This window comes from Colius striatus, chromosome 4 (genome assembly GCF_028858725.1).
Source record: "Colius striatus isolate bColStr4 chromosome 4, bColStr4.1.hap1, whole genome shotgun sequence".
In the NCBI taxonomy this organism is placed as follows: Eukaryota; Metazoa; Chordata; class Aves; order Coliiformes; family Coliidae; genus Colius; species Colius striatus.
In genome coordinates, this window is record NC_084762.1 from 52,337,798 (window position 1) to 52,362,251 (window position 24,454).

Genomic DNA, 24,454 nt, shown 5'->3' on the forward strand with positions numbered 1-24,454 from the left:
GTAAATCTTCCCCAGATCACACTGAGGCAGCCCAGTGCTTGTAACTGTTATCCTGATGAAAATGGAGTTGTTTAAAAAAATGTCTATACTTCCTGCACTGAAACAAAGGACTGAATCACTGGCTTCTCTTGAGGTCATTGGTGTGTTATCTTTAGCTGCTATTTGTTTCACATTGCTGAAGCACTTATATTTTAACGTTCAGCAATCTCCTTTCCTGTCCTTTCCTGTAACAACATAAAGTCTGGAAAAGGTGTTCCGGAAAACGCTGGCAACATTATACATATAATATAAATATATAAAATAAATATAAATAAGCTAGGCCCAGAGACTCTTTCTTGACCCAGAGACCAGCTAACAGATAAGAACGAGCCTTTCTTGCCCTCTTCTCCATACTCTAATGCAGAATTACTCTTCTTTATGTGTGTGTTTCAGTCAGTGTGTCTAGAGTAACCTGGGGACTATTTGCAGTAGCGCAGCCCATTTAAAGAGATGCTCTCAAGAGTATAAAAGGGGCACAATGTGTTGTATACGAATGGATGTGGGGAAAGAAATGTAAGTGTAAATTGAAAGTAACTGCACTGGGCCACTATCCTCGAGGAAGGCAGGAGTGTAATGGTGCTATAGCCAAACGCAGTAGTAATGAGATTTGGTGTGAAATATATAAATGGACTAAACTCTGAAGAAATATGTCAGAAAAGGAAGAAAGAGTGGTAAGATTATTTCACTGACTTACTGATTTGACTTGCCAAGATTTTGCTTAAGTTTACACTCAATAAAGAAGCTATCATTGGAACCAGTGCCATTTTTCCTGCTGTTATGGTCTCTAACGATGCTCTGGAATTGAGTGAAGTTCAGTGATCCAGTTGTAGGAGTTTTTCAGTGTGATTAAAACAACCACAACCAATCTTGTCTGGAGTATCAATACCTTTTATTTGGATTTGATGTACTGTCTTTTAGTAATAAAATGAAGTTAATATTAACATATATTGTAAATTTTGCCAAATGTAATTTTTAATAACTAATGTTTACAAGTGAGAAAACTAATCATCAAATGATAGTTTATTAATGACGTTGACTTGATTTCAAAATAGATTTAATAAAACATTTAAGATTGGATTGAATTGTCTTAAAGAAAATTTTCTGTGCCTGGTCATTGACAAAATGATACTGAAAAGTCTGTCTAGGGCCAAGGTTTAGCATGCATCTGGGTTCCCATTAACTGAAAACTGAGAGCTGTGGATGTTTTCTCTCAGTACTGAAATAAAAAAAATAACCAACTCTGTACATTATATCTCATTTCCATGAATTATTTTAAACAATGGATTGCATTCAGGTAAAATGAATGATCAACTGCTGCAGACTTCAGTGGAACAGATTTGGTTCTCAGTATAGTTGTTACTGAGGAAGTTATTCAGTTTATTCCAGTTGCCATTTTGATCATATGTTCATGAAGCAGTGGGTCATGTAGAAACTTCCCCTCTTTTCCATATAAAAGTTGTTGGAAGGAAGCTGCATTTTATAGTGTAATAAGTAAATTAATTTTATGACATTCATATGCTTTTTTTTTCTTCAGTGAAAAAAAGATTTCATTACTTAATTTTAGAAACAGATACATTTATTTTAAATATACAATGACATAAAATATGGTAACTCATTTTCAATTTGCTCCATTAGTCTGACAATATCATATACTAGCAGCTCTCAAATCATTAGAAATCCAGACTAAAAATACAAGGCAAACTTAATGCTTGACTTTCACACAGATGTAAATTAGGTATAACCGTAACAAAACTAATGGATTTAAAACACAGGGAACTATCAAAATCAGGCCCTGAGTCCTTAATAGCCCTTATTGGCTTTTCATTTGTCAGCTGTTCTGCCTAACCTACTGCAGAAACAAGGAGATATATGCATATGCATATGTCTGAACAAGATTGAAGAACTTTAAAAAGAGGTGAGTAACTTGATTCTTCTATTGATAAAACTTATTTTATAACAATTCTCCCTTCTGAAGGTCTATAAGAACTCATTTTCTAGAGGAAAGAATGGAAAACAAGAGAACAGGGAATGAACTTTGGCCCCGCAAATTCCTTTCTTGAAACATCATGCCTAAAGTCAATTAATAATTGCTTTAACAGTGCTTGAAGCTCAATTTCCTGCAAGATTTATCTTCAAACATTTTAGCTTAGACATGCAAAATATTATTATTTTATGAGTATTAGAACTTGGAAGTATTTTAGAATTAACTCTCAGAGAATCAGCTTCTTCCTGGATGTGGTTATTATTCACATTTTGTACAAGCTTCTCTCATATGGTACATTTTACAGTTACTTAGAAAAGAGTTCGTCAAAAAAATACTACTATGTGCTTCCTGAGGGGAATAAAGGATAACCATTGCAAATCACCTCTCGGTGCAGTTGCAGAATATCTAAAATATGCAAAGATATATTAAATCAACAAGACAATCAGAGAAATGTTCAGGAGGACATAGGAATAGTAATAGGACTATAAATAAAATGTGAATGTCAAATTGGAAAATGCATATACTGCCTTAGAAGCCATCAACATTAGTGTTAAGGTTCTCATTATTACGTAACACCATAATATACAAATTGCAATGTCATCTAACCTACCATTTTGTTCCCAGCAATGGTCACGATGAGATGCTATGTAGAGGAGTATAAGGGCAGAATAAACATATACATTACTTCCGGTTAACATTTTCCTATCCCAGAACAGTCAGATGAACACAGAGTGAAGATAATTTTTGCCAGAATGCCCCATGTTTCAGTAAGTCTTACTAAATTTCAGAAGACCTCTCTGTAAACTCACGATCATGCTTCTGAGTTTCCAGTGTCAGATATTTGTGTTGTTGTCCCTGTAGCACACATGGAAACTCAAGAAACGAAGGTTTTGATTTAACCTAGAAACAGATAGAAAAGCTATATATCCATAGAAATTTTTGCACATTCATTGATAATCTCTGAAAATAGATGTTAAAGCCTCTCTGTAGGACTAAACAGCTAGAAAGATAACTTGTACTATTCAAGACCAAGGAGTGTGACATGAAGGGGGAAAAGTCACAGAGTAGCTTGCTCAGGTTTCTCTCCATCACGTCCTCAAGGATATTAGTGTCCCAGACAGCAGTTGCTTCCATAACACCAGAGGGACAAAAAACTGCAAATGCAGCTTTAGAGAGCAACCACACACTCCTCACAGGCTTCTCTTGCTCCCAAAGGAAGTTGATTTGACTTGAAAATAGCTTGTACTTTTACCACTTATTTGCTCCAATAAAAGATCATTTCAGTTTTGAAAGGGAAAAATTCTTCAGTAATAGTAAACTGCTATTTAAAGATATGAGTCTACTTAGGTTTATTAATTTACACCAAATCAAATGACAGCCCAAAGAGGCCACTTTTCTGAATGTTGATGTTGTTAAGGCAGAAATCATGCCGGTGAAGCTAAAGTTCACAACTTCTCAACCTGAATATTTACTGAGTAGCAACGAATCTGTCAGCATGACTCAGATGCTGTCAGGTTATTAAAGATTGAGCTCCAGAACTATATGCTGCCTGAAAGACTAAAAAGCAAGGAAAAATTCTGATGCTTTATATACAGGAAATATTGATCATCTTTGATGATCAATAGACGAAAGACAACAAACGGCTTTTATCCTTCAGACATGAAACTAAGAAAATTAGAGAAACCAAAGAAAAACTGTAATTTTTTCCAAAGAGTGCATCATGTTTTAGATTGCTAATCTCAATGCTAATCTGATCTATCTAGTCAAATAATTTCTTGCCTCATCTCTAAATTTTCCCTCTGTCATATTGTACCTGTTAAGAAGAGAAAAGTAGGAATTAAAAAGAATGTGAAATAAATAAAAAGAAATGTAGCATCAGCAGTAGTTAGACTCATCATCTGTATAGGTCAAAGGAGTCACAATGAAATGTGAAGAACTATTATTACACTGAGCTAAATAAGATATTAAGATCTAAGAAAGACCAGGATACAGGTGAGATTCTTTGTGGTATAATTTTATACATATATATACACATACACACATTTTAACCTGACTGATTATTAGATTAGCAATGACTATATCACTGAAGCTGGGAACATAATGCTCAACACCCTCTCAGATAGCTAACAAAGATACAAGAATTTATGCTAACAGGAAGGACATGTATACTTAAAGACTTGTCTTTCTTTCTAGGTCTATTAAACGATAGTGCCTTGCTTTATAAAATCTACCTTTGGTGATGGAGCCCCGGCACAGGCTGCCCAGGGAGGGTGTGGAGTCTTCCTCCTTGGAGGTCTTCAAGACCTGCCTGGACACTTTCCTATGCGACCTGATCTCAGTGGACCTGCTTCTGCAGGGGGGTTGGACCATTCTATGATTCTATGATATCTTGCTTATGTTCTCAGGCCATCAAAATTATAGAAAAACTATTACCACAACACTTAGTTTTAAAACACAGATGTAATTTTAGGTAACATCATGAAAAAGAAATGTATTGACTCAGATTGTTCTGCCTTCACCCTAAGGAAAATAGTCCTGTATCTAAGAACACCAGCCTTACTTCATCATTGACTCCAATGGGATCAGTTTTAAGTATATTTTTTGTTTTGCAAGACTTCTTAGTCCCTAAAGGTTAATTGAAGTGAAGCACAGCACTAAAAATCTTGTTTGGTGTACTCTTTGATTTTCTTATTTTAGAAATCATAATGAAACAAAAACTCACAGCATTGAAAAATCTGTGGCAAATGAAAAAGAGAATTTTCTGGACTTACTATAGATACTTAAAATGCTTTAGTAAAATTCCACAATAGTTGGGACAAGATGACATGCTAAAGCAACTCAGCAAAACTGCTGTGATTCATCATAGTTTTGGAGGAGAGTTAAGTGCAAGAAAGAAACCAGCCTTCCCGAGTCTTCAACTCAGCTTGTTCCGGTGTCACTAGGAATGCCAAAACTGATGCCAAGTCAAGTGATGATACAGATTGCAGATCCTTGTAGTAATGTTGAATATTACAGGAATGAGAAATACAGCTCTATCAAAAAAAGAACTGCTGCTGTTTCCATTTTCTTGGTCCTCTATGGCATAATCTTTTCCACCACTCTCTTCACAAAAAAAGATAAAAATCTACAAAAAACATTTCCTTGTACAAAGCTCCTCAGTCCCCTGAACTAGCCATCAGTAACATCTTTTCCTTTGTCTCAAGTACAGATTTCTGCTCTGCTAGCATATACACGTTCAGTTACCACATTGCTCAGGCTCAGAGAAATATCTGTCACTTTGGATAAAAAGCTTATAAGAATACTTGAAATGAAGACCTAAATTGGATCCCCCACTACTCAGCCTGGAGTATCATAAGAATGTATCTTAAACAGCCTGTGAGCACAGAGGCTGTAACAAAATTTACTTGGAATATTGCTCGAAGGAGGAGTCATCTCTAGGTTAAGAATAATTCCAACAGAGTTTGAGAAAGGGACAAAGACAGAAACAATGTATGCCGTCTTTGGACAAATACGAAAGAGTAAGGCAAACTGGACAATAATGTGGTGGCTTGCACCAAACTGCTATTGTAACATTTTTATATGCTTTCAGCTTATGTCCTTAATTGGCTCCTTCTGTACCACTAGCTGCAGCCCTCCAGAGCAGGCAGTCAGATGACAGCCATGTTATGTCAATCTTGTGACAGATGTTTACTGTTTTGTCCTCAGGAAGGATTTGGTTTCCAGATCTGTCTTCCCAGGCACAGGCTAAAGACATGATATGAGAGGTTTTTGTTATATTCCTAACTTTGTAGTCACATGCTTCAGGTAGTTATTTATTTTGAAAAAAAAAAAAGAAAGTTTATGTGCAAATCATGGTGTGTTAGCAGAAAAAAAAAGACTGAAGTTCAGAAAATGAAGTCAGTATCCTGTTAAGAAAGAATAGGTGGTTAGGAAAAATGCTGGTGAAGCAACAAGATGAGAAATCACATCTGAAACATGCACATTTTTAAAGGATGTTTCTATGATGATTCTATGTTTTTTGTAGAAGGTAATGACTGCATTTGAAGAAGCTACTCATAGTAAAATAACATAAAGCATTTAATACCTCAGATACAACTTTTTAAGATTATAGTGGCCATTGCAGGAAGTTTCTTGTAAGGAGTTTTCTGTAGGAAATGCTTGATTGAGTCAATCAAAATACAGGATAACTATTACATATTTTATAATTTTGCACATGACAGGCAGGATTTCATTCTGGTAGGTCATTTGATTCTCTGCAGGTGGCTCTGTTGGTTTCAGGAATAGTATACTGTGAATTACATGCTACACAAATGAAAGGCAGTTATAATTCTGGATAACATTGTATTTGATTCTCCAAACATCTTCAGGCCTAATGCAAAGATTCCTTTGAATAATTTATCCAGCTAAGTGTCTGTGGTCCCAAACTCCTAATTTAAAAATGTTGATAAATGAAGTATCTCTTTAGCTAATAAATGAAGTATCTCTTTAGTTATCCTTTGTCAGCAACATTCATTTTAATGGAAAGTGAGTTTACAGGGTTACATGATTGAACTACTGAGCCAAGTCAGTGTTGGCAAATGATGGGCTAAATTATTGATGTTACACACTAATGAATTCTGATGAGAAATAAAATACAGACATTACATTTCAAGTGGTTCATAATTATTTTTGTACTTTAAAAGCAATTTTATTCTTTTTCCAAATCATACTGGTTCTGTAAAACAAAAACATAGTTAGTGATTATAACTAAAATTATTGAGTTTGAGGCAAAAACGCTCCTGTAAGTTTTCTTACGCAAGTATTTTGCTATTCACACTAGGATTCTGATTTCTTCTTATACTTCTGGGAGAGCATAATTAAATTAAATGTGTAAATTTTTAAACTGCTGTCTTTAAATAAAATAATCTACTTTGCAACCATGGTTAAGAGTTCAGTAGATGAGTTTATAATCTATGATATATCAGCATGTTTACTAGAGATGTTCTGAACTACCATAATTAATTCAGGTGACAACAAAAACAGAAGAAATGCGAAAAAGGAGTTTTCAACACGTAAACAGTTCATCATTAAACATGTGTTTTGATATATATTTCAAATGGGTAGAAGGAGGTTACTAAACTTCAGATAGCCCAAAGTGATGTTGTAAGGTTGAATCATTAATTTAAAAAGGCATTTCTCTGATTCTTTACTCACTGAACTGGATAAAGAAATTTAACTTCTCAGTTTTTACTTATGGGAGCTAAGCACGTGCTCGTTTGGCAACAGTATAACTTTGCAAACCCTATCCTTAATGTTGCCTTCCGACAAATGGGCTTTATTTAACTTTTTTAAATTATACACTGAAGTGTCATTTGCTTTTCTTTTTGACACACAACAACTGAATAACCATCTTACGTGTTAGCTCAATGCTGTATTCTCATGTCATTCAAAACTACCATTAGCTTCTTAACGGAGTAAATACTTGCAAATCTGTTCTGGTTTCACTTATGAAGGGAATATCCTGATCCAAATGATTGACCTTTGAGAGGCTTGCATACCTGGACAAAGTTTCAAAAGACCGATTCATAATCTACAGAATTATCATCATAAACCTCAGTGTTACCTACTTTTTGGCCCTAAACTTGAACACATTACCCAAATATGTATAGTTATTTTGCTGTAAAAGTCTCAGAAACACAACATTTTGTATTAAATGGAACTATTTAGAAGGTTGTTTGCTCTGTTGCTATACAGATATCAGCACAGCTGGTGGAAACACAATGTACGTTCAAACCATATTTTCTCTTGTTTAAGTACTACTTAACAAAACTATGTCTTCTCTGCTATTCAGTACTATTGCTCCAATCAGGACAAAACACAATTTAGAAAAATAACATTACAGATGAGAAATGGTTGTGGTTCACTGGAACAAAACCCCCACAAACTTTTGTCCCAGATATTCATAACACACCTACTCAAACCACAACAACTAAGCTGTGCAAAGAGAATCAAGGATTCCTGTACATTTTGGTAGGAAGAACTTGAACTCCTTATTGCTGGGTTTGGAACCACTGGTGTTTAAACCACTTCAACTAATCTTTCTATAATAAAAATGGCTTCCCTGAACTGTAGGTAGGGCTGAAAGCATTGCATATTATGCAAGTTGCAAAGCATTTGCTTCTATAAGATCTTATTTTTTGTTTCCTTTTTATTATTTACTCAAAATTTAGGCATTGTGCTCAAATGCTTGATTTCTTTGGTAAGTAGTAAAAATTAAAGAAATAGATCGTAAACTACTGCCAAAAAAATTTCAGATCCATGAGGCTGTGAAAACACAGTTTAGCCTTGATTGGTAAGTGCCAACTCAAGCTCAGTAATTCTGAAAAGTACGTTTTTACAAACTTCAGCCTTGCAATAGGTAAGGCTTCTACAGCAGTAGGATCTCAGGACTACTGTGGTTTGGGTTGTGTCTAGGGGCCTAGAGAAGTCCTGCCTGTGCTTTTATTTTGCCAAGTATATACAGGAGTAGAAAATTGCTTGTTTTGAATGTGACAGAAAAGAGCCAAAATGGAGCAACAGTTAGATTTGGAAAAGGTTTACAAGAAAATAAAATTAGACTGCAGAGAAGGAAAACTGTCACTGTTCTGTCAGGTAAGTCTAGAGGTAATTGACAGTCCCAGAGGCTGGAAGGTGGAAGAAGGTGATTATTGGTGGGAACAAAATAGATAGCAGTTGAAGGAGCTTGAAGAGAGAGCAGAAGTGGCTGGGCCAGCAGTCTGAGTAGTCAGGTGCAGGGGAGAGGGCTGACAGTCATCTGTGCTGAGATGCAGCATCAACACTGGGCTGGGATATGTAGAGACTATGAGCCAGAGAAACTCAAATTATGTAAAAAGGTTAGCAGTAAATTACTGAATGACATAGATGACAGTCTGTTATAGTTGTTACTTATTCCATTAGCTAAAGTAGCAGATAGGTGTATGGGCAACAGTTCTTCTCAAGATTGTGTCAATATGGTGGCTTATGTTTCTGGAAATTTTACAGTTTATAAAAAAATCTTTAAAAAAATTCTGATGTTTACAGAAGCAAGGTAGTCAATTTAGAAATGTTCAGATTGCAGTTATTTCTATAAACTTAATTCAACCTATTTTTTGGTAAATATTTCTACACGGGGTTTAGTTATTTAACTAAAAAAGTGAAATTTATGCCACTTCAAGAAATAGAAATCCAGTAGCTTTCAGATTCTAGAAAATGCCTCTAGCACAACAACTTTAATGTTTTTTTGAAAACTTTTCAATTCATGACATAGTGTTTCAGCACATTTTTATTCCACCAAGTTTCAAACTCTGAATCTCTCTGTCAGGGAGTACAGAGAATAATCTGAGACTTAAAGATTGCTGCAGCAGTGACATGACTCAGTTTTTAAGAAGGTAGAAGTCATGCAATTTTCCTCCTCTTGTCTTTTAAGACTTACTTGTTTGAGTAGCCTTGCTGATGATAAAAGCAGCAGAGAGAATAAGCATGCCAGTTGCTCAGATTTGACTACAGTTTTTAGTGTTTGATCCACAAATCTAAGTTATCAGAATTACAGGAAGAAAAGAATATGAATTTCTGAATGAATGTCTGAATTCAGTTTCTCTTTAATAGATGAGTAATTTTTGCTCAATAAGAAATGCAATTTGTCTAGTACTAGCATCACTTGTTAAATCCTGATATGAAGTTTCTTGTAGGAAGCTTTTAATTCTGTGAACTTGTGTTTCATTATTTAAAAAAGAAATTGTCAATACGTTTCTATTACCATCTTTTAAATTATTAAGTCATTTCTATGTGTACATATTAGAAAGTGTAAGAAAGTGGACAATTAGGGCTATTCTGGTAATAAACAAGGATGGATTACATTGTGTCGTGATGAATATCAAAGAAGTGACTCTGGATTCTTCTTTTAAAAGAAATTTTAAAACAAATCTCTTAGATTAGATGGCATCTTCCCTGTTCTCTTGGGCTATAAGTTTTCTTACTTAAAATACTGACACGTATTTCTACACAAAAATTACACATTGAAAAAAATTACACTGCAAACAAACTAAATAATTCATTACCATAGCAATCTTGGTATGGTTAATCTTAAAAAAATGAGACTAATTTGTTTGTTTTCAGACGCCATCTTCTGTCCTTCATCATTGACAGGAAACTAGCAGAATTGCCTATCTGCCTTCCTACTATAAACTACAGCTTTTAGGTGGTGGCAGCCACATTTCTGAATGATTTGATTCATGCCATATTTACTTCCTATAGCGAGACCTTCAAGTGAAGTCATTGAAGAAATAAGAGAGTTAAGGCCACTATAGGTGTTTCTATGCATGCCAAGAAGTGTTTGTGGTTGCATTAGATGTTGGGCATGATGCTTTGAAAAACAAAGAGTTTATGCAAAGCATAAGAAGTTCAATGTGTTATGGCATAAGTGACATGAAAACCTAAACGCAAGTAAGGTGTGCCAAATCATATGCACACTTCAAAAAATGGCAAAGGAAATTACATCAGAATAAAGATATCAGAGTTTTGCCATGTGGTAAGTGAATTTATAGATCATGAAAATGAGGCAAAGAAAGCAGGTTTTAAGATCTTCTATGAACTGGGCTTATTTCAAAATTACTTTCCACCCTCTCAGTAGAAAGGTCTCTCTCATCCTACAGCAACAAAATTAAAGGTCATGAACATTTTTTGTGTCTGTTCTATGGCAGCAGTATTTGCCTCTACACCTACATAATAACTAAATTCAAAGATTTTGATGAATGCTTGTGAGGGTCATCAATTCAATCTGGAGAAATCTAGACAGAAATAATCAACTTGAGGATTGAAATAAAATTTGAGTTCATATTTTGAAGAATTCTAGATGGTACTATCAAACATTCATATGCATTTGAAATTCATATGCCTTATATTTTTAGAAACTATATACTGGATGCTGACTGTCATGTTTCTTTAGAACACAATTAACCAAGTAACAAATTTTTCAACTCAGAAGGGTTACCCCCATGAGCAATTTTGGGGTTATCCCCAAAATTAGCTGGTCTCAATACCCCTTTAACAGTACAAAATAAATATTTTATAAATTAATTATAAAATCAGCAAAGTTTAACTTCAATATTTTAAATGGTTTCTATGGATAAATGTGACTAAACACAAAAGCTTAGAGTTAATTAAAAGGTGTGTAGCTATGTCCCCTTAAGAAAAGTTATCTGTCTTCCAAGCCCATATGTCTCCAAGACAAGGCAGAAACAGCAAGACTGTTAAAGTGAAATCAGCAGGCAAAAAAGACACAACTGAGTGTAATCAGCATAAATGGTGATAACTCAACCCATAACAGAGAAAAATAAAAGAGAAGGCATACAGACTTTGAAGAGCATCAGCCCTGAGGGACACCATAACACACCTGTGTTAATAAGTTAGAGAACAAATTGACTACCATCTGACGGCTAAGAAGCAAGCTAAGAATGAGTGGTTGCCAGAAAGCAAAAGGGCAAACCCAGCTTTCAATATGCAGGTCCTGGCTTTAGTGGAACTGCACTGACTCTTTCCTGGAAGGAAGTAAAACAAGATATGATGAAAAGCACAGATTTTGCTCAGCTGTAGAATGTTTCCACTGGGGAGTTGCCATATTCATTGAGATGCCTGCAGTAGATTCATCAAAGTTTCAAAGCCTTAGTAAAGAACAGTCCTTTCTCTGGTGACCTCTGCAAAATTGCTCAAATAAAGGCAATACAAAACAGATCAAAACTCTTCTGTGTAAACTGGTGTAGTTCAGTATAGTGGAATTATTTTGAACTACTATAGCTTTTCCAAATTTTTTTTAAAGATTTCAGGATCATCGAGCAAGTGGAGTAAAACTGCAGAAAATGTAAAAATAATCTCAGCATTCGGCAGTCAAAACAACAATCTGTTTGATGCTTTGTTCCTTGGTACCCAATGCAGCAATTTCCACCTGAAGCAAATGGGAAGAACTATTCCCAACCGAGAAGTTTCTAGACTCTAAATTCTGATGATCTATTTTTTATGCACTGGTGGCTATTAGAGGTGCAGATCTACTAAAAATTAAACCAATAACCTTGTACATATTAAAAAGTTTCCTTTTCATGCCACCATTAGAAAAAGTATGTATGAAATGCTTCAAAGTTACGAGGGTGGTAATGTTTTTTCATTAGCCCCTTCGCTTCCAGAATAAATCTGGCATACCTATACTCAAGATAAATCATCTAAAAGAAAGGACCAAATTGAAGACTGTCAAGATTAAAGCACAGCCACAGACCCAAATAAAGTTACATCTGCCATCATATATCATTTCTGCAATTAGATAGCTAATTGAACTTAGTCAAGAGCCAAGTTATTGAAACTCCAAAACATTACTGGGAAAACAAGTCATTATCATAATAAATACCCTGCCTGTACACTTTTGGGAGAAAAAGTTTTACATTTTTATAAGTTTTTCCTAATAAAAGAGATCACTTCCATTGTTTTCTGCTGGACTGAAATGGTACTTAGTAATTGTAGAAGGATTTTTGTAGACTGATGTGCTGACTGTGACAGTGATATTTTCCTCATATTGCTTTGTCACATTTATTCAAACCCTGACTGGAAGAGATCTCCATGCAGCTTTATTTGAAGAAAAGCCATCACTGATGTCAGCAATAGCCTTTGCTCCTTTCCTATCACACAGGATGTCCTTTGGCAATTAACATAATTAGATTTATGTGAAGAGTCACTGTAATCTACAGTGGTGCTCACAGAACTTTGACTACGATGATAAAAACAAAGTCTCTTGTCAGAGCCATTAAGCATGTATGTAAACTGCCCAGAATAAAAGAGGAGCAGAGCAGTGCTAATGCACTTCTAATGCATTTCTAGTGTACTTCATGCACTGCAATTCTAACCTCTCAAATTCTGCCACTGGTTGTGATCAGACTGCAGGAAAGGAATTTAAAAAACTTGAAATGGGTTAGAAAAAATGGTAGGTCATAAGAAGATGAAATAGGCTTGCCTAAGCAACAGTCCTGCACTTTGGTCTACAGAAAATGAAATAGATGAAGAGGCAAAACTGAAAGTATAAATAAATTCAGTCATTGATCTCTGCTCTAGTAATTGATTTGACTGCTAACTTATTTATTCTTTGCTATTACTATGGAAAAATCTCTCATCCCCTTTTTTTAACATTTTAATTCAAATGCTCAATTTTAAAATTTCATATTCTGCCAGAACTATATTCACAAAACATATGGACACTAAGTAATTAGTTGGTCATTCCTACTTCCGAAGCAAATTTTAAATGCTGAGAAAGCTAAAAGGCTATAAGGATCATGATAAAACACAGGGAATATATACTTAAAAGTTTCAGTGAAATAAAAGGAGCTTCATATTAATTAAAACAGCATTTTGTTGGGGTTTTTTTAATCTATTAATATCACCACATAAAATATAGCAAAAAAGAAGGAAAAGCTAGTATTTACAAGAGATTGACTGACATATTTCTGCCTCCATGATTCACATTCATATGGTTGGTACTTTGGATACTTTTAACATTTGGATAAAACATTAATGTGTCTTCAGTCACATAAGTATGGTGTGTATGAGTAAGCATACACACATTTCTGCTACATACTACAGAAAATATTTTTGGGTGTTTCTCAGAGCAGAGAGTCAAAAGCATGTGTATCCAGATGGCACTGTGTTCTGGTTATGATTCCCTGGTAAAGTGCATTACAGCTAGGTAGGGCCAGGTAGACCAAAAATATGAACAGCCAGTGCTAAGTCTGAACAGAGAGCCATGGAGGTAAATGAGGAACTCTTTGCCTTTGCTATCTTACACATAATTGTGGCAAAGCAGAGATTCTGGCCCTAGGACATTTAAGATCATAGTGGCATATGGGAGGCTCTTAATGCCAGGCTGCTGTTTCTGAGGGCAGCAGCACCCTCAAAAGATTTGTGCACATTAGCTGCATGCTCAAAGAGACACACTGCCTGTGTTGCACAAAGCTTGAGCACCACAGTTCAGTTTGGTACTATCACCAAGCCAGCCAGCCCATGGGCACACCTTAGCAGTGTGACATGGAGAGAAGCCTGGAGTTAAGAGTAAGCTCAGATCCGTGACTAAGTAGCAGGGCTGATGAACGACTGCAGATCTCTGGCACCAGTATCAAGTTTGATGCTGACAGAAATTAGGATTGGTAATGCATATCGTTCTTCCTGAAATGAATTTAAGTGACCAGACATTGAAGGAGCTTGCCATCATTGCAAAACTCTCCTCTTAATGTAAAACTTTTAGGGAGATTTCATTACCATTAACAAAAGCATTTTTCTACTAAGTAAGGTCTCTCCTAAGGTTTTGGGGTTTTTTTGGTGTTTTTTTTTTTTTTTAATTTATTGGTGTTTGCTAAAGGTAATGACAAACTACAGCAATATCTGTTTCTGGAAACATTCTCCTCACTAGTGACTTTTGGCAAAGTCACCTTCTTCCTTCTCAAACCCAAAGTCTTACAGGTGCTATAGTCTACCTGCACCATTGGAAGCGAGTGGAAGGCAAGTCTAGACTTTTAAAAGCAGGCTTCATAATGTAGACTAGTAATGATGAAATGTTGATGAAATATGTCTTCCAGACAGAGGCAGCTTTTTATTATCATATAATAATTATCCCAGAACACTGATGCTGTGTATAACTGGAAAGTATTGCCAGTTAAAAAGTACCTGGTGAAAAGGCCACCCCCTCACCCCCTCCATTACCTACTTTGAAGTCTCTCTTGTATCTCACCCAGGTCATGGCTTCTGTAAAATATTAGAAAACACTTAGGCAGCCAATGTACTGTATCTACTGCCTCTTCTAATTCACTCTTCCTCTGTGATTCACCTGCTCCTGTTTGCTCTAGTCAAGGTAGCTACTGGGGACACAAGTCCAAGTGAGCAGCAATCACTGTTTTGCTGCACACTAACACACTGTTCAGCGCAGTGGGTTCCTATGCTCACATTTTAATGCAATTAAGGACACTAGCAACAACAATGTATCGTATTTCTTGCTGAGAGAAAAGGAAGAGAGAGAAATAGCTGTCATATTTTATTTTGGAAGCCTATGCCATTATGTTGAATGTCATCAATATAAGAACTTAATTGACAAAAGGATAGATGGATGTGACACAGATAAAGACACCAGTCTATATATAAATAAATCACTTCCAAGACCTCTAAAATACAAAAGTATCAGGTTGCTGATAGGAAATATTCTTCTACATACCTTGGTAATTGCTCTTAGCTAAACTAGTTTTCATTTTAATTTCATCTGGTTTCCTTGTTTAGTATTCTAATAGTAATGTATTGTCAGTTGAACTGCATAAAAACATAGCAAGAATATTACAATAGGATCAGAATATCAGAAAAAAGATGTCATGGGTAGTGAAAGTGAATAGGGAACAGAACATCATCCAGACTTTGAAGAAAATGTTGTCTTTGGTAGATCTATGCTACTCGGATCTTGAACACTCCCAAATGCTGGTGGGACTTAGATCTAAAAGCTTAGTCCATTTCTAGGGAGCTGAGTTATTGAGGGTGAGAAGATTTACAGACAGGTGTTCTCAACACGAACAGCATGCATGGAAGAATTTATGCTAAGGTGAAGGAATACTGCAAAACTCATTCATTTTAACATGGACTAGTTATTGACATAAGAGATCAATTGTATATGAGGTTTGCAGAATAGCTATTAAAAAACTGTGTAACATTAGATTAATGTAGAGATTCATGTGTGAGGAAACCAATGGCAACCTGTGGCTTCTGTGTCACTGGTACTATTCATGAGCTTTAGGCTGCACATCCACCATCTCTGTTATTCTTCACTCACTATTGGAGTAGTTGAACACAGGAGAGAATAGAAATCATCCCAGCTATCCCATAAAAAAAAAATCAAAAAGGAGCTTTTCCAGTTTTTCAGATGCTAAATCGGAAATTTGAATGAAAAAATGTTGTTCCTCACTTACCTGTTTTCTCTGTCAGTGAAATATTTAGCACATGTAATATCCCCCAAAATCCACAATATTAAGAGTATTACAAATCATTCTTAAAATATAAAATCTGATTGTACCTTATCTATTTTTTTTCTTGATTTTTTGATTTGAGTATGTCTAGGATTTTTCAAGTCTTTTCTAGAGGTACAACATGTATGGCAATTTGGAATTTTAAAATAAAAATCCTCTTAGTGAGATACTGAAATCAGATCATGATGTTGATGCAGTTTAATGGAATTCTAGAATTCATTCAAGTTAGATTTCACTTTAATGCATTGGACATTAACTGTGAAGTGTAATTCCAAAATTGTTCCCACAATCATACAACTAACTGTTCCCACAAGCCTGATTGTTGAAAATTAGAAAACAAAGTTTGTGGGAATATGTCGCACTAAAGTTGCACCAGCAACGTAACTTCTTTTGCAAGGAGTAAGTCTAAAGAAATTTTTCAATTCGGTCTTTTAAAAACCCTTCACAAATGCCATCTGGTTATGGCCATTAACTATGGGAAGAGACTGAAAAGAGTGGCTTTACAGAAATAAGAGTAAGGTACCATAGCACAAGACAAAAAGAACAAGAGCATTCCAACTGTCACAAGTAAATATATATATATATGGCATATAACTCATAAAATGAAAACCCATACATTGTTGGAAACCATTTTTAAACTCTCTTAACCTCCCAATGTTGCTTTTTTACAAGCAAGGGAAAGCCATCATGTAATTGAGTTAGGAGGGTGAGATACTTCTAAAAAAAGGGTCTGTTCCTAAAGAAATTAAATATGAATACAGTGAAAATGATAATATTGTTTACCATGGAAATAATACTTGCACAAAGCAGGATACAATAACATCTTCTAAAACAACCAGGCACCAATACTAATGTCACTCTATGTTTCAGATATTTATATCCAATGTATTTATAATAATCTTTTCAAAGGTTTGTAAGAAATAAATCTAATCTCCCCCTTTTTTTCAAACCACGCATGGTATATGTGCTAACTTACTGAATTCATCCTTCATGCAATTCCAGTTTATTAAAGAGGTTAAAAATTTATAAAACTCTGATGGGATATGGTTTTAATGCTTCATCACACTACCCATCATTTGCTTTTCAATCTAGATCAGAATGATCTTTCCGACTTCCCTGCAATCACCTACCTGCACAGCTAATATTTTCTGAGCGTTCTCCTGAGAGGCTGCCTGGATCCTCGCCAGCCCAGCCTGGATGGAGAGGCCCCGCCGCCTCCGCCTCTGCAGCACCCGCAGCTGGGGCGGCCACCGCGACCGCAACGGTGACGACGGCGACGGTGATGGCAACAGCAATGGCAGTGGAGGGGTCAGTGCAGTGGGGAAAGGCAAGAAGGGGAAGGGGGAGGAAGGAAAGAAAAAAAAAAGGAAAAAAAAATTAAATTCCCAAGTCTGAGTAGGAGAGGAAATTAATGGCAGCGTTCAAGAAGAATGATGGAGGGAAATATAGAAAGCAGTCAATAGCCCATTCTGCGCTGTACGGACCTGACAGGAATTTCACAGTCTCTTGGTTTTTCAGCCCACTCATGTGCATTCATCAGAAACCAGTCACATCTGGCTGCCAGGATGGGGGGTTAATTTTCTCTAAATGCCTCAGCAGTTTTGTTCTAGCTGAGGCAAACTCTGTGACTGCAAAGCTGATGAGTAAAATATTTCTACTTCACCCAGTTTAACTCAAAACCGATAGCCTCGGGACATATTGAACCTTTCTTAAAAAAATAATCTTTTGAAGCTTTTTGAATGGCACATCAGGTCAGGCCAAAGTTTAAAATGCAAGTTTAAGACTTTGATGGACACGAGGGCTTTTTTCTTTTCCCTGTGTAAAGCTTATCATAGCTTGGCAATGTGTGCTTTAGTGCATGACAAAACTAAAGAGAATTAACTTAGCCATCAACTGCTCAGGGAGAACAATAACAGGAAAGAAATTTCCAGATAGAAGTTCCTATTAATCTACCCAGCTATAACCACATGACATGAAAACATCAAACAGCACAAATTGTACTGAATGTGGTGGTTGTGAGTGATGCTACTTAACAAAAAGATTTTATATAGATGTATAGAAAAGATAACACATATCCAAGTAGCCACATTCAGTGCAAAGAATCCTAATTGAAATTATTCAAAGTGCGAGTGCTTACCTGAGAGGATTTTGCTATTTGCTAACAGTACTAATTGTTACAATCTACCACCTAGTCTAGTATCAGTTTTTCCTTTATCTGCAGGTATTTGGAACTCATAAACACAGTGTGTCAGTACTCAGTCTAGAAGAAAACTGTTTTAATGAGATCCAAAAATCTAGCAACAGAGAATGCTTTTGAAAATGATTGTGGGTTTTGGCAAATTCTGCAAACATTTCTGTATATTGTAGAATAGTCACAATGTAGAAAATGGGGATTTAAACCACTTAAATTACTGCCTGGTAGAAATACATGGTTTTGTGTTTCAAGTTAATTATTTCAATAAATTCCATAGCTATTGTTAGCATGAGGCCTTCAAGAGTATGCCTGTCAACCAGATTAACACAATGGATTGTACCACTCCTTTGGAAATATTACATTTCGTTAAGGTCAATGCCACAGGTCAATAATTGGATCAGTTATAAAGGAGCTTTTACATGATAAGATATGACTGCTCTTTAGGAGCAAGCGCAGTGTACCAGGTGAAAAATACACTTTTTCAAAAGAATGTAGATTATAGTAATATCAAGTGAGCTATTACAGCCTAGAGAATAATTAATGCACATTTTCAAAATTAATGGCCTGATTTTCAGAGACACTGAGTTTCCACAAGTCCCATTAGAGTCTATGGAAGCTGTGAATACTCTGCATCTTTGTAAATGAGGCTGTAAAATATTAAAACAGATCTTTGTACATATTTTTTTTTAGTCCTGTCATTGTATATTAAAAATAACATGAGGGAATGTAGATGAACTCAATGGGAAAATACAAAATATCAATCTGAATCACAGCCAAAACCCAAAACCAAATATGTTTTCCAATTTGAAGAACCAGTGCTCCTTTCCCCTTATTTTAAGATTTTTTTTTTCCCCTGAAACCTATCTCTTTCAGTAGGTCTGTTGTTAATTCAACTATTTTCAAAACTTATGTTGTATGATATCACTCTGGAGTTTGAAAAGGAATGGACATGAGAGAAGAACAAAATAAGTAGAAAAATATTTTTGTATTATAAAGTTTTTCACTTTTGTAAAAAGGTAAAATAATTGCAGGATATGTTGTCATCATAAGGAAAATGGTGGTTGTGAGAGCACATGTGAATGTGAATGGTGAAAGAGATCAGTGGCTATCCAGTTCAACGGCTATCCAATTTTTTTATCTTGAGAAAATCAAAAGAGTTTAAAAAATGTTGAGGTTTAGTTATTCAAAAATTACAACAGAATTTATTAAGAAACTGACAGTTTATAACAGCTAGTGTTCAACAATACGACCTTCACTAACCTTTCTCATTTCAAAGAACTGCATAAACATTTTCAAATTACAAGTCGGTGGTGGCTCTTGTTACTATTGTAAATATCCCTGCATCTAATGCATCTTGTATTTTGAATACATTTTATTGTGCCTAGCATAATGGTGCTTAAACCCAATATTTGTTAGTTTTACAATATTAATTGTAACATTAATAACATTTATGCATACAATCAGAAATACATGTCTCTGAGAAAGTAGCAGCTTGATGAAATGGTGTTACCTACAAGCTTATAATAAACTGATGGACCCACTAACCTAGGAGAGGCCATGTAGTCTCCTGAGCTAACTGCAGATGTTTTGCTGGGGGAACAATTTAAAACAAACAAACAAACAAATCCCAATTAATCAAGATAAAGGGCACTTCTAGTTGAAAAGAAGACTGTAGATTTCATAGGCACCAATACTTTTCCCTTAGATCCTTGGTCATATTATAGATGTATAGTTATTTGTTTTTCATAGAACCATAGATTCATAGAATGGTATTTAAATGTTAATCACATATAGAGTCTTAAGAAGACATGGCATGTATGAGTTGCATACATAAGATTGTCAACTCCATTTTTAATGCTATTTCCTAAGTATTCTCAACACATTGATCTAAATGCTGAGAAGATAACAGCATCTCCGGTGGTCAAAATGTAGGATAATGTACAGTAGCCAAATATCTGTTTGAGATTTGCTTATGTTTTTGACTTTGACTTTGCTGTAGGAGCAGGACTGAACAAAAAGTGAAACAAAAAGACAGACTAGCTCTAAATTTTAGAGATGCAAAAGAAAAGGAAGCATCAGGATCCTAATTTCTGCTACTCTTGCACCTGTCATGGCTGATTACAGGTCTGATGTTAGTCCCCAAAAAACAACCTTCCATTAAAGGGACTGCAGGGGTTTCTGTAGCATCGAAACAAAATTCATTCTACAAAGAGGAGCTATAGCTGTCTAAGAAGTGTGTTGGATAGTTTGTTTGGTTTTTTTTTTTTTTTTTGATGGGACAATTTTTGCAGCAAGTGACTTCTCTCAGTCCTCATCCTACAGAGGAGGAGATGAGGTTTGCTGGAGAGTCATCTTTTTGGGCTCTATGGAGAACGTATGACACTGTCAATAAGTTGCCTTCACCATGCTGCCACTTTGTGGCTTCACTGTTATTCTCCTTTACTTCTGTTGTGGCTCCTCTCTGTGCTTCACAGCAGAGGATAGCACATGGCTTTATGTTTGTTTAATTCCTTGTTTATATATGGTACTAATGTAATCAATAATACCAGCATAAATTTGAGAAAAGGAGGTGTGAACTAGCTGCCACTGCAATCTTACTAGAGGAGAAGCTTACAATTCATGGTACCTTATTCTATTCTCACCTTTAAGTTTTTTGCTATGATAAATCAAGACACATCATTAAATTCAGGTCTGATTTGCCCTAATATGATTAAATTTAAGATAATATTTTAATTTGTAATTTTTTTTGAGGGATCAAACTGGGATAAAAAATGTATGATGCTTTTTGAAGTTTAGACCTATCCAAGTCTAATTCATTAATCGAGTGGTATTGCTTTAAGGTCCTCATTAATTAATGGTATCACAATATTGGGATTCTCTATACAGTAAACACCAGGTAAAGTGAAAGAAAATCTCACACAGAGAGAATGAACTGTATCTTATTTAGACCAGAAATTTCTGCCTGGCATTTCACAGGAATCCAAAATTTTCACCTACTTACCTTTTATTACACAGTCTAGTGGCATAGGAGTAGACCAATGCAGATTATGGACATATTTGACAATGGATCCAAAACTAGGGATGTTTACTTAATTAAACATCAAATGGCACGTGGTCCCATTAAGAATACAAAGTGAACAGCGTGTGGAACTTGGTCATGATGCTTTTTCTCGGTCAATAACATACTACTTGGACTGCTTCAATTACCAGTTCTGGTTAGTGACTACATGCTAGCATTATATTGGGTTATGATTACAAACGTAATTCTCCTCTCTGCTGTTTCCAATTAGTGAGATTCAACTGATCTATATATAACTGTTCCTGGTTTATGCCTGAGAATGCAACAATAGAATCAGACCCTCTATGAATAAAACTTAGTTTCACTCTCCAAAATTATAATTATTCATGAAAAAAATGTATTAGAAATCTAAAATGTATATTTACTTTTACAGTGTGATCCAGTAAAACTGCAAGGTTCTGGATCATGTAAAAGGTAGTAGATATTATAGGCAGAACTATTATGTTGTTTGTCTCAGAAGAAGATTCTCTTTAAATTTTGCCAAACTTCAAATATTCGATCTAAAAATGTGCATGGCAGATGTTTGCCTCAGGCTGAGTTTGTTTGGATAACCCAAGCAGTTTGGTTCTTTGGTGAGCAGAAAATACATTATTCTGCTTCTGTTATGCAATCATGCTGATGTTTTCTTTGCTAGATGCAGTGTGCAAAGAGGGACTCACATTTCAAAGGGGGTAGCATTTTTTTTGTGATATGACTTCTTCATCAAAATCATCCGGTGAAAACTGTATGTCTTTGGAAAACTACTGACTGCAGGTAGTTACTAGTAATTTTTTCCATTTTTATCAACCGACATTTTTTAAAACATTGCTCTCTGTAAGCATTCTTGAGCTTCTCGCTCATCCTACAGTTGATTAGATTGTTCATCTGTCAGCCTTAAGGAACAAGTAAGAATGCTTATCTCTACATAACTTGACCCTGCATATAAACCATTTTCACAGAGCCATTTGTTATACTGTAGATTAGCGACACAACACTGAAACTTGATTTTCTCTATAGATGTCTGTTATTTTGGTCTAGGGTGAGATTCATCAATGTATCTACTTGTGTAGCAGCATACATAGCTATGTATTTATGCTTAACAAACACAGAGGAAAAAAAATCTTTGCGGAAACTGGAAGGTATGTTTGGATCAACCTGTGAAGTTTGTGTTAAAGATACCGATCTGAGATTAAGAAATTCAACTGTTAATCAAAACTGGTGCAATTTGAACCATCATAGTCTAATCCCGGCTTTACATAGCTATGCTAGGATACAGTAACATCAGGCAAGGAGATTCAAACCTAGACCACAAAACTGGAATATTAATTGCCACTGCAATAATACTTTACCAGAAGAAAAAAAATATTTTGTGAGTTTTCCTTTAAGTACCAATTGAAATTTCCTTTTTCTTTCCTAGTTTCATTTGGAAACAGCCTGAAAAGTAGGAAGCAAACTGGCACATGGGTCAAATGAATGGAAATATCTCTGATTATAGAGACTAAAGACATATTGCTGTTCTGAATAAAGGTTGGCTCCAGACTAAAAACAATCTAAGGAAATACAAACTGAGATATTGTTGCAACTACAGTAGCTAGTGAGAGCTACTTACTAAGTGACTAAATCTATTTGTGAATATTAAAATGAAGAAAACGTGGACTAAGCAGCAGTAAGAATGGGAAAATACACATATCTGAGACAGACGGGCAGAGCATTTCCAAGAAGTGTCAGTAGACTCAGCCCACTATCAATTCCATATTTTGATGAAATATTATGAACTTAAACCATTTAATGTTAACAACAATCAACTGAGAAGTCAGCAATACACACAAGCAATCCAGAAGCTACGAAACATCAAGGCAGATAGCAATGATCATGTCACAGAGAAATGGAGCACCAGATCCCACCATTTCAACAAAAGTCATAGAACTATCCAGAGAAAATAGATCTCTCACCTGCCTCCTGCAAGGGAAATATTTTGCAAAAGTTGAACAATATCTTAGTAATCAACAGGCTGGATTCAGTTCAGGTGAACTTCAATGAGCTAGAGATAGTCATAGTAAGGACCATCATAAAACAACACATCAATTCTCAAAAACACTTGGAAAGCTTGTGTACATCTGCAATCGTATACTGAGCCTGAATCAGGTTCACATTCTGAAGAAGACAGAGAATGGTGGAAGACAAACTACATTGTAATGATCACGGCTCTGCAAATACATATTGCCTTCATGTCTCTGTCACATTGTACTCCTGGCACGTTAACTAATTCACGTAAATTCTGGTTTTCAGAGATAACGGGGAACTTGGTGCTCTCTCTTTTTTTTTTGTTTTGGGTGGGGGCACACAATTGAATTATTTAATTTCTAGAGCCAATTAGCAATGACAAATTCAACTGACAACAGTGGGGAGACTTGAAATGATGGTGTGACGATTAGAAGGGTCTAACACTACTGTACTCAGGGCTAGATCTGCAGAAGACTTTGGGCATCAGATTGCTATGCTAAGTAGCTAAAACTAGTTATTCACTGGTGTTGACAGTACAGGAAACTAGGATTATTTCATTGAATTCTCCTATTAAAATACAATTCTGTTTTAAATCCAGTGAATATAACTCTTTAGACAACAGTCTTGACTGACACTGATATAACTGGCACCTGACCTTCCAGTACCTGACCTTCTGGGTTCTATACAATATTATTTTTTAATTCTGCAGTAGTCCCTCTTGAGATATCAGTTTAATACAAAATGTAGCAAATGAAACTAACAGATAAAGTATTAACTACTAGTCACTGCTGTCAGTCGTAACCCACTCTGATTTTCACACCTAAGCAAATTACCGTTACATGTTGAACAGAGACTAATATGTCACTTCTAAATCTACATTTTCTCTATTTTCAAATGATGCTAATCTTTTATCAGAGGATCCGGTGTGTGTGTCATATTAATTCAACAGTGCACTGTGAATGCTAAATTCTATGTAAATGAAATAAGCCTTATCTGTTCCATTCATTGTTACAACTCAAACAACGGCAATTACAACAACTCCACAGATTTTGGCACTGCAAGAATGGCAGATTTATTAGCAAAATCCAGTTAATATTTATCTTTTTATACTATTCGACTACAAGGAA

At 35.5% G+C, this 24,454-nt stretch overlaps 1 protein-coding gene across 1 annotated transcript in view; it reads right to left on the reverse strand.

The window, feature by feature from the left end:
• The window catches only part of CCDC178 (coiled-coil domain containing 178), a 168,946-nt gene that overhangs the window by 1,259 nt on the left and 143,233 nt on the right, over positions 1 to 24,454 (reverse strand). The window contains 1 exon segment of the mRNA XM_061994597.1: positions 17,202 to 17,309. Within this exon segment, the coding sequence (XP_061850581.1) occupies positions 17,202 to 17,309 (108 nt within the window).